Source organism: Vanessa cardui, chromosome 4, assembly GCF_905220365.1.
Source record: "Vanessa cardui chromosome 4, ilVanCard2.1, whole genome shotgun sequence".
Lineage (NCBI taxonomy): Eukaryota > Metazoa > Arthropoda > Insecta > Lepidoptera > Nymphalidae > Vanessa > Vanessa cardui.
In genome coordinates this window covers 926,425-938,550 of record NC_061126.1, presented here as the reverse complement: position 1 = coordinate 938,550, position 12,126 = coordinate 926,425, and the positions used below count along the sequence as shown (strand labels likewise).

General features: G+C 33.7%; 1 protein-coding gene across 1 annotated transcript; it reads right to left on the bottom strand.

Annotated features, from left to right (window-relative positions):
• Window positions 1-2,586: 2,586 nt before the first annotated feature.
• Window positions 2,587-12,029, bottom strand: LOC124544204 (agrin-like). Its single transcript, XM_047122666.1, has 4 exons — window positions 11,921-12,029; window positions 9,052-11,802; window positions 4,400-4,507; window positions 2,587-3,933 (listed from the first exon to the last, which is right to left on the bottom strand). The coding sequence occupies exons 1-4, from the start codon at window positions 11,931-11,933 to the stop codon at window positions 2,786-2,788; spliced, it is 4,020 nt and encodes a 1,339-aa protein (XP_046978622.1). The 5' UTR covers window positions 11,934-12,029; the 3' UTR covers window positions 2,587-2,785.
• Window positions 12,030-12,126: the final 97 nt, after the last annotated feature.

The following is a 12,126-nucleotide window of genomic DNA, read 5'->3' as shown; positions in this document are numbered from 1 at the left end:
GGGTGCAATAATGATACTAAATATATTACAGAATTTGTTTATTTACCTCATCACAATAGAAACTTCTAAAATGAGCAGTGATTCTTTACTATATTGTTTTTATATATGAGGCATTGAGTATTATATATAAAACCTTCCTCTAGAATCAGTCTATCTATTAAAAAAACGCATCAATATCCATTGCGTAATTTTAAATATCTAAGCATACATAGGAACAGACAGTGAGATATCATTACATAGTTTTATACTATGTAATGTTAATTCAAAGTAAATTACTTATGTTTTTTTAGGAAGTAATTGCTATTTTAAAAACGAAGGCGCATAAGATTTTCGTGCGAATAGTTCTATTTTATTTTCTTACTAAAGATTCAATTAGGTTATATTATTACATTAGACTAACAATTGGCTACATTTAAATTTCATATTATTTAATAAAATACCATTCAATCTTTAGTACTTTTATAAAACAAACAAAAGAAAAAAAATCTTTTTCCTTACTAATGAGCGTACATTACAGTAACCCCTATTATAAAAACAGCTATCTTTATTAATTAAAAGTACGCTTTTATATTTCACAAGGATCTCTCAGAGCCTTAATCTTATATCTGGGCCCATTGTTGGAGGCTCTCAGGCAGGAAGCACAAAGGCACTAACTAGTATGCTACCCCTCAAGTGATGGAGGTCAGACTATGACCTGCGCACTTTACAATGTATGTGTGGCGTTACTTTTACACAACTAAAGCATAAATAATGATTTATCTATACACAAAATAAAATTGGAGTGTCTGTTTGTAATATTATAATAACCATTTTTTAATCACCGCATATGTATGTATGCACGGTACATATACCAAAATAATATTTTTTACAATTTTCGAGTGTCGGTCTGTTTGTTCCAGCTAATCTCTGGAACGGCTGGACCGATTTTAACGGGACTTTCACTGGCTGGTATAATAAGGAGTAACTACAGCTACAGTAATAATTCTTTTTGCTAAATTCAAACGCGTATAAGGTCGCGGGCACAGCTAGTGTAAACATACAAATATACGGTAATATTATGGTTAGTGCATAAATCTTTACCGAAAATGTGAGTTCAAACCCAGCAAATGAGTTTCAATGTGTTTATTTTTGTAAATATTTAAGCCTTGTGCTCGGCGAAAAAGGAAATCATCGTGTGGAAATTTGTATATGTCGAATGATAATAATCTGCCACGTTTCATTCACCATTCTTTTAAAACAAAAGGCGGCCCGCGCAACAAAAATCAAAATAATCCGAGTCTGTTACGTTTGAATGAATGTTTTTTGTTACGTCAAAAATTTTTACAGCTTAATTATTTTTAATAAATCATTTATGTATCCCGAAATAGCTCGAATGGAATATTATGGAAAGGAGATAGATATACATATATTTGCAAATGGTTATAAGTATAAGTGAGCCGAGATGGCCCAGTGGTTCGAAGGCGAACACTGAATTTTCATGTTAAGCACATAAATTGTGTTTATTATTGATCTCAAGCTCAACGGTGAAGGAAAATATTGTGAGGAAACCTGCACGTGTCTAATTTCAACGAAATTCTCCCATATGTGAACCCAACAACCCGCATTGGAGCAGCGAGGTGGAATATGTTCCAAAACTTCTCCTCATAGGGAGAGGAGGCCTTTACCCAGAAATTTACAGGCTGTTCATGTTAAGGTTGTATCGGGGGAATTATTATATTTAGTTCATATAGTTCATATCAAAGCTATGTTCTGTAAGAGTTGATCTTCGACCGCGCTGCTCATACTTGGTGCAAACCCGTCTGGGTTAGTAATCACTCATCAGCTATTATATCGTCAGACAGCAATACTTAGAGTAACTATAGCAACAAGAAATATACAACAGTGGCCTAAGGCCTCCTCTCCCTTTTTTAATTTTATAGGCTGTTGATGTTGTTGTTGATAAGTACACAAATACCCCTAATAATTGAATGCACCTATCGTTTATTATGAAACAAATCTTGAATAAACTAAAGTATCTGATGATCGATACGACAATAAGGAACATTTAGAAGCACACACGTTATAACCCTTATTGCGTTGCAACAGAGTTAAAATGTTTCAGCGTTAATAAACTGCTGTCTTAATTTTTTGTGTGGAATATGTTTCGAACCTTCTCCTTAAAAGGGAGAGGAGGCCTTAACCAAGAGGTGGGAGGAAGCTTTTATCACAGATAATTGATAAATTTAAATGTTTTTTTTTTTTTTTATAAATACTTTTAAATGTCCCAAACAAACTACTTTTTTATACGGCGCTTAATTTTATACCGTAATATAATAAGTTGGTTTTGATAGTTACAAAGCTGAGATTACGTCGAATAAAATAGTGGCCAATAGTTGGTTACGTACACGCATATAAATAAAGTAGTATAACGTTTGCGTCAAGCGTAGCTGTCACGCATACAAAGACAATAAATATGGCTTATTTACTTTAGTTCTTTTGTACTAAGATGAATGTAGGTAGATCTAAGGTTAACACATTTTTTTCAATATATCTGAAAGATATATCAAAACGATTTCATAATAGAATTAAGGTAATGAAATGCTGGAAAACGGTTTTAAAACTATTTTTATTTAAACGGAATTATTACATTTAATGTATTTAAGCGATCAAGGAGTCGCGACTGGTAACAGTTCAGAAATTGCAATCGATTATTATTTACGAGACAGGTGTGTCACAGGTTTGGAATTAATTTCTTAAGTTTGCAGTTATCGTTGCAACCTTAATTACATTTTAAGTGAAATTATTATTACAGCGAACAGGAACCTCTTCGAGCAAGATATATCTCTGGACTTGATTTCCGTTTATTGCAGTCACTATTACAATTTAAAGAACATAAGTTCCAATACGTAACGTTGTCGGTACCACACACCGGTTGATAACCGTCGGGGCAATAACTACAATCACAATAGTCATTTTTGCATTCGCCATCGTGGAAAATACTTATCGTGTTATTATTTTTTGGATTGACCTTGTTAGCACATCGAAGTTCGCAAAGATTGCCATACGTTTTATGATTCGTACCACAAACTGGCGAGTACTCATCGGTGCAGTAACAATTAGGACATGGCCCTTTGCTGATCATTTTCAAATAGGGGTTACGTAACCGTTTCGCATCACAATCAAGGTGACACGGGTTTTTATAGGTTCTGGGTTCCATAATACCGTCGCTGCCACATACAGGGCTCAGAGTAGCTGGACAGTTACAGACTCCACATATATTTCTATTAGCAACTGTCACAGCAGGGGTCTTAGAGTACGAGGTTAGTCTGTTCTGGCACTCTATGAAACAGAGGTTATCATATACATTGGTGTCACTCCCACAGACCGGCTCCTTCTTCTTAGGACATTGGCATCCATTTAAACAGGTACCATAATTTTGGAATCCAATGGGCAAATCGCCATTTGATTTGGTATGTTTGGCTGCGCAGTCGAGAACGCACTGATTCCTGTACAGAACGTTGTTTGTACCGCAAACAGGCGATGCAGCTGTTGAGCACCCACAAGGTGATCCGACGCAAGGGCTTCTATAAGCGAGGTGTGTGATTGGCTGGTTCTGTTTCAATCGCTTAAAGTTTTCACATGCTAATTCACACTCGTTAGGGTACGTCACTCCATCTAAAGAGCATATAGGTAAGTCCACGTTTTGACAGATGCATGGAGTACACTTGCTTTCATCTTGAGGAACTATTGGTGTTAAACCCTTATTCTTGTTCTCATTACTAGTACAGTTGAGGAGGCATTGGTTGTAGTAAATAATGCCATCAGAACCACATACTGGTTTGAATGTATACTCACAAGGACAAATCGTTGTCGCGAGATATATTGTTTTGGTCACTATTAAGGTACCACATTCGATTGGCGGGACTTTCAGTATCGTTAGTAGTGCCAGCGTACCTGGAATAAATTTATGTTATATTATATTATACGTATAAAATAATGTATTTTGCTAAGTAATATAGTGAATTTAATTACAGTTTAAATAAAAGGTTGTGTATAAAATTATGTTTCCGCGATAACATTATTTCTAATATATTTGTTATTTCCAATTTTTATACATCAAGATGACGATTATTTTTGTTGCGACGTGCTAATCGCATCTAATCGACTAATCCGATGGAGCGCCACCTTTGAAATTAATTTTATAAGATAAAAACATATTTGGTAGTAGGAATTTCTTACTCAAGATTTTTCCTTTAGAGCCCACCTAAGTAAATATACCAATACCATATATGTATATGTATCTCTCTTTCTTTTAGGTTTTATGTGGGCTAGATCGCGTGTCTTATGTAATAATAAAAACACAGTTAATTACACTTATTTTAATTACAGCTACTTTATTAATAAGGTTATTTATACTCACATAGTGTTAGATAGCTCATGACTAAGAATCTGCACTTCAGCCGAGTGGAGTACCAGTATGTACTGAGCACCTTATTTATACCTAAACATGCAAAATATAAATTAAACACTGCATGTACTTATTTGCTTAATTAAGCGATATGAAAACCAGTCTTGACACATGTGTTAATTATCTTTTCAGTTTTTTGTATTTATAGATTTCATATATTTTTTAAGTATAATACATCATAATAATATAGTCAATATGTATGTTTTGGTAACCAAAAACTGCCTACTAGAAATACATACGATGTGTATGTGATGTCTTGAACCTGACCGATTTCAGCCTCAGCAGACATGATCCAGTGAGATCATACATCTACTCGGGACATATTACGCGGTGGTGTGATCGGTCGCAGCCTGCGCCCCGCGTCCCGTACTCCTCAAATGTTTAAGTTGATACTGTCATTGCGTGGCTACAAGGGAGACAGCGAAAATCCGCAGAGGGATAAAAATCCCTCATAGTTCATTATATATTTTTTATTATTATATATTTCTTTGTTTATGTTGTTTTTATATCCATTTTTTGTATAATTTTTTTTTGTATGTGTGTATGTCAATAAATGTTTTTTTCTTTCTTCTTTCTTTCTTTCAAATACTCTCTCTCTCACATGCTCATAACGGACGGCCAATACTTCTAGGTACATAAAGTTATTAGGTTTTTCCTGTCGGAAAGTAATCCGTTATTCGTAAAAACCAACAATAAAAGAATAATGATGAATTAATTTTTATGATAATAAATTAAACTAAATAAGTCAATTGTTTAAATGTGTTACAATCTGTATGGCTTATTATATATTTTAAGTTTTTGGGTCGCGCAGGTTAGCTATTTTAACTGGGTATGTATAGACTGAAGTTACAGTAGGAGGATTCCTGAGGTTGATACGCTTAGCCTTGTATATTTTAGTTATTTTCATAGTAGATATATTATATCTTATGGCATTCTTCTCTGGAGTAATGCAACTTATTAGAATACTATTGCTCAATTCGTTTTTGATAGTGTAATAGTGTTGTTATGTACGCAGACATATAAATGATTTTTCCAAACATTGTGATTTGTGACGTAAATTTACCTATAACTTGTTTGTTGTTGTCAATTGCACGAGTACATGCGGTTAGTATCTCTTTTATGGGGCAATGTTTACTATTTTACAGCAGAGTCCAGAAGCCGTTTCAAAATATTCAACTACAATATTTTAAAAGGATCGTTAAAGAGCGTTTGTCTTCCAAAGGATTTTACAAAAATCAATGATTTCTTAGTTAATTGTACGCTTTCAGAATGAGATGATCGCCTCATTTCAATCAACCAGGCTGTTTCAAATAACGAAGATATATTTATTGTTATTGTAATTTTAAATTATGTCATCCCGCTGAGTTTCTTTCGCCGGTTCTTCTGAGGTCCGAGGTATTTATTTCCGAACCGGTGGTAGATTTTTGACTATGAATAAACGTAACACTTCTTTATTGAATGACGATTTTTGACTTTTATTTTGGTTTTTATACTCGTCCACCTGTCCTATAAAGCTGTAGAGGCCACTATGGCCAATAGCTACGGTCAATACGAATAAAAAAAACATATAGTAGGAATATATAAGTTTGGTTTCTCAATCATATTTTGGGCGTAAATAATATAAAAGGAGAAATAATTATTAAACGAATGTAAATAATTATTTCTCCTGGATGAATTTATCAGGCTAATGATAATATAAGCATATGTTATGTACGTTAGGTAATGCAGAATGACATATTTTTTATAAAACTGGTATTTGATATGGTAGGTTAACAAGAGCATTTATATTTAATGAAAGATATTAAGGTGCTCGAACTTGAGGCCTACGTTGATAAAGCATGTAGGAGTATTTTGTGTTGGGTATAGCAGATCAGCTGTTTTTTAATCATAAGGACTTGTCAGATATGTGATCATTGAAATAGCAGATTTAGCAAGACATGTGATGAGAAACATCAGGGAGAACTTTATGTTTAAAAAAAACATTAAATCAATCCAGTTATTTTTACTACGGTATCAATATAGTCTGAGATGAAATGATGTAGAGAAAACAATGTAGGGATGAATTCTGTACTTTATAAAAACTGCTTTAATGTAAAAAATGCAATTTATAAACTTAAGTAAACTATAGTAAATGGCCGATCATGTCAATGAATAAATAATAGATACATAAAAACAAAATTCATTCCAACCTAAAATATCCTGTATTCAATAGCATATTTTATTAGATTATGTAACAGTACTGCAACAGAACATATTATTATACATATTTACTTAAATTAATAAGGTTTTTAATCTCTTAAACAACTTTAATTTAAATTATAAACAAACTTATATTTTTCATGAGAACTATGTTTTTTAATCCAAGATCATTACCTTAAGTACCTTAGTAAGTAATAAGCACCTTAGTTGTTAAATGTACAACATGGTAAATATTTTTTGATAACTTTTAACTAGTGTTACCCAAATGCAAGACCAAGACGAGACTTAGCCAGTCTTGGTCTTGGTCTTGCGCCAATACACCTGGTCTTGGTCTTGGTCTTGGTCTTGCGCTCCCAGTCTTGGTCTTGGTCTTGGTCTTGCAGCAAGAATCTTGCAAGTCTTGCAATTACCTATTAGTCTATTACTATTTATTAAAGTTTATTTTAAATCTCAGAAAAACGTATTAGAATTGGAACATTGTGAGCTTGAATTAACATAGCCATAGTAAAGATCAAGCAGATTAATAAATTGCTGAAGATTTGATAATAAATTTGAAAAATCAACTGACAAACACAGATTAAAATATAAGAAAAGAATTAGTGCCAATCACTATCCTTCACATATTAGTGAATGTTTTGGCGTACATCTATACTAATATTATAAAGCTGAAGAGTTTGTTTGTATGTTTAATGACAGAGGTTTTAAAATGAATAAATAAATAATAAAAGTCGCGGGCACTGCTAGTAAATACTTACTCTCATCATCTCTCTCAGAGATATTCATATATCATTCAATTAGGCTGGTAAGCAATACAAAACTCTTATCGCAGGCTTTTTGTTTTATTAGAAGGTAAGTATCTACGCTTTTTATATTATTTTATTAGTATTGTAGGTTTGTTTTACGCGTTTCTGGTATATTTAAAAGTGGCTACAATATTTATCAAACGGGTGATATTTGAACACTTTTTTGCTATTTTGTCTTGTAAAAACTTAAGAAATATAATGACTGAATGTACAATAATAGTAAACCTAAGTAATTAGTTTAAAACCATATAATCAATATTATAATATATACTTACTAGAATAAATTATTATGACATCTACTACCTATTCTTACCATTTCATCGTAATCATAATACTACTTGCGTGATCATTATAATGTATTCATTTTCATTCTAAGCTCTCTGAAACTTATTTATTCTTTGGAACACCTGTAGGTACTCTTAAAATTCGAAATTATTTTGCATGAGTATACCTACGCCCTGTGGCGGCCATAAAATAGTGTCAAATGTTATTTCGGTGCGGCGGCAACGATTGTTGTATATGATTTCAAAAGAAGCCGCCGGCGCGTGTATCATAACCATGTACTTCCAAAAAACGGCAAATTTCTTTGAGAAGTAACTACAAAACCTTTGATGCCGCATTATCAAAGTGCCGATGATTAAAACATGCATGCACTCAGTTTCATTTTAATGGATATTTTTTTATTCGCTATGTAGGTATGTTTATGGTTTTAGTCGTAATGCGCATAGGTCCAGTTTTTCATATTCTTTGATACAGTTTTTTGCGTCTCATAGATTTCCTAAGCGTACCTATACACCGAGCTGTTACACCTAACTACTCCGTGAAGTAGCGCTAAGTCCTAGCTGCAAGACGCAAGAGTCTTGCAGGCTATGTCTTGTTCTTGCGCAAGTCTTGCATGGTCAGTCTTGGTCTTGGTCTTGCTAAAAATACGCGGTCTTGTTCTTGGTCTTGGTCTTGCAAAAACGCAAGAACAAGACCAAGACTGAATTTGGGCAACACTACTTTTAACATAGTGAAATAAAACTAGCTATAACGGATTTGAATCGCGTATATTAATTATTTTTAACATCCTGACGTTTAACATAGTGTTTTTATATATATATAAATAAATGAAATAATGATTGGAAATAATTCAGGAAATTAAAGAATAAAACAAAAATATACGCCTGATAAAAATAGAATAGCAATAACTCTATAATGCGTATAAAGTGTTAAATTTATAAAGAATATTTATGAATCGTCATTAAAATCGTGTCATACATGAAATAGTCAGCTCAAATATAACACATTGTTTAATAACAATAATTTATAATTTTTTCTGTAATTGTCGTTTTCGAAGAATCAAGATAGCACTATTTATGATTCAATGGCTTGTAATGTTTGTATTTAGTAAGTTAAAGGTTAAAATAAAATACGAAATGCGTTTTTAATATAAACAAACAAATAAGTTACAATATCGTTTTGGTTCTATTATAGTTATAGGCTAACAAAATATTGTCGTTTATGGTACAATTAACACGTAATGTGCAATTTTAATGAAAATTTGAAATCTTTATCGTTACTAAATAATAAATTCCAACATTAATCATTTAATCTTTTAACAACAACCAATTTTATGAAGTCTGACAACAGATAGTCCTTTACCGTGTTTGCATTGGTTTTGGCAGTACATTAAGCATAAGTTCCAGTAGGTCTTATTATCATCTCCACACACAGGGTTATACAAAACTGGGCAATAATCACAGTTGAAATCGAATTCATGACATTTGCCTTTACGAAGTACGCTTAAAAGTGGGTAATTGTGCCGTTTACGTATCTTATTTTCACAGTCAAACTCGCATCTGTTTTTGTATGTGTTTCTATCGCTGGCACAGATGGGATCATATTGTTCAGAACAAATACATCCTCCGCAGTCTCCTTCATGTACAGGAAACAGAGGTGGTCTGCCGAGATATTCTAATCGTCTACTTTCACATTCAAATTGACATGGATTGTTGTATGTGTTACCATCACTACCACAGATTGGGTTGTAGTCGAGGGGACACATGCAATTTTGACAAGCTCCACTGTACTGAATGTTGATAGATGTTGTGTTCGATGCTTGATTAATGTCAGCACAGTTTAAGTAACAAGCGTTACGGTATGACTTCCCATTGGTTCCGCAAACGGGCATGATCGTGCCGTAGCATTCACATGGTTCTTTGCATAGTCCTTTGTATAGTGGTTCAATAGGCGATAATCCTTCTTGTTCAAGATATTTGCTTTCACATGATAAATGACATTCATTAGGGTAGCTTTGTCCATCACTTCCACACACTGGCTTGATTTCTGCTGTACAAAAGCAGGAGTCAATGCATTTGCCTTTATTAACTATTTTAATATATGATTGATTAAGTTCCAGGAGTTCCTTATTCCTCATGTCCAGTTGGCATTCGTTGTTATAAGTTTTACCATCGCTTCCGCAAACCGGTTGATAGACGGTTGAACAATTTGAATGATCCGAACATTCCCCTTGTTTAACTACTGTAATTAGGGTTTCACCTTTCTTTTGTAATGCTTTATTTTTGCAGTCCATTGTACATTGGTTAGGATATGTCTGCCCATTACTACCGCAAAGTGGTTGGTATATAGCCGAGCAGAAACAAAGATCAGGGCATTCGCCTTCCTGCACAATTACTATTGGTGTTTGATATTGTTTTATACGTTCTTTGTTTGTACATTCTAGTTGACATTTGTTAGAATAAGTTTTTCCATCGTTTCCACAAACTGGTCGATAATCATCGGTACATACGCACGTATTTGGACATTCGCCTGGACTTGCAACAAATGTTGGTGGTAAATTTTTTTTGACATATTCTTGACTTGCGCAATTTAAACTACATTCGTTCGAATATGTTTTTCCATCAGTACCACAAACTGGGCGATATATAAAGGTGCATAAACATGCTTCACGACACTCACCTTGCTTAGTTACATCTAATAGAGACTGACCGTTTCTCAGACGAATTTCATTTTCACATTTGAATATGCACAAATTATAATATGTTTGGCCGTCACTACCACAAACCGGTTCATAAACATTAGAGCATATGCAACTTTCAAGACATTTACCTTCACTGATAATATATATAGGCGCGTCTCCATATTGTTGAAGTTTGTTTTTGCAATTTAATTCACATTCATTCGAATACGTGTTGCCATCACTACCGCAGACTGGTTTATAGATTCTAGAGCAGACACAACTTTCAAGACATTTTCCAAAATTCCTAACTTCGATAGACGTTTCACCATTTTGCTGACGCCGTTTATTTTCGCAGTTCAATTCACATTCATTCGAATATGTTTTTCCATCGCTGCCGCAGACGGGTTTTAAAATTCTAGAGCAGACACAACTTTCAAGACATTTTCCAAAATTCGCAATTACGATAGGCGTTTGACCATTTTTCTGGAGCCGATTACTTTCACATTCCAATTTACACGCATTTGAATATGTTTTGCCATCACTGCCACAGACTGGTTGATATAAAGCTGTACAGAAACAAGTTGCAGGACATTGTCCCACGTGTTTGACTTTTATCGGTGGCAGATTATTCTCCACATTTCGTTTGCTAGTACTATTAAGGGAACATTCGTTCGTATAGGTAACATCATCTGTTCCACAAACTGGAGCATAATTTTCTGAACATATTTCATCCTCCGGACATGCGGTTTCTCTCGCCAATTTAACGATTGGTTGCCCTTCCCGCTGTCGTTCTTCATTCTTACAATTAAATTGACATTTATTTCCGTAAGTTTGGCCGTCTTCACCACACACTGGTTCGTATATGAGTGTGCAGGTGCAGTTTTCAGGACATTTTCCTTCGCTCACAATATCAATTGAAGTTTCACTAATTTGTTGACGACGCTCGTTTTCACAATTTACTTCACATTCATTAGAATATGTTTTGCCATCACTACCACAAACTGGTTTATATATTTTATTACACGTGCATTTACTGGGACATTTGCCTTTACTCACAAAATTAATGGGTTCTTGTCCACTTTGTTTTCGTTTTTTATTTTCGCAATTTAAATTACATTCGTTAGGATATGTATTGCCATCGCTTCCACATACTTCATCGTAAAGATCTGAACAGACACACTGTTCTTTGCATTTTCCTTCATAAGCAATCAAAAGGGGCGTTGCATTAATTTTTTCATAGTAATCTCTCGTACAGTTGAACACACATCTATTCGCATACGTGGCGTTGTCAGTACCACAAAGAGGATTGTAGTTTCTTGGACACGGACATGGTGGTACCGCTACTGTTGTTGCTGTTGCATCGCTTATATACCAAACCAGGAAGGCCAAACCTGTAAAAAATGAAATTATTGCTGTTAAAATTTTTTTAATAGATTTTAAAATATTTAATGAATGTACTGTTGAAAAATAAAATGTTTATGAATCAAATTTGAGCGTCAGTTTACTTACCTATGCGAAACATTGTACAGTGATAAAAGACTGTTCGTGTCTTAATATCAACTAAGTCATTTATGATACCACACTTAATATATACTAAGCTAATATTTACAGAAGTAAAAATTAAAACAAAGAGTAGACAAAAGAAAAATATAGCAGCGATAGCAACAAAGAATTGGTAATTAAATTGAAAACATGTTGCATAATGAACTTACTTG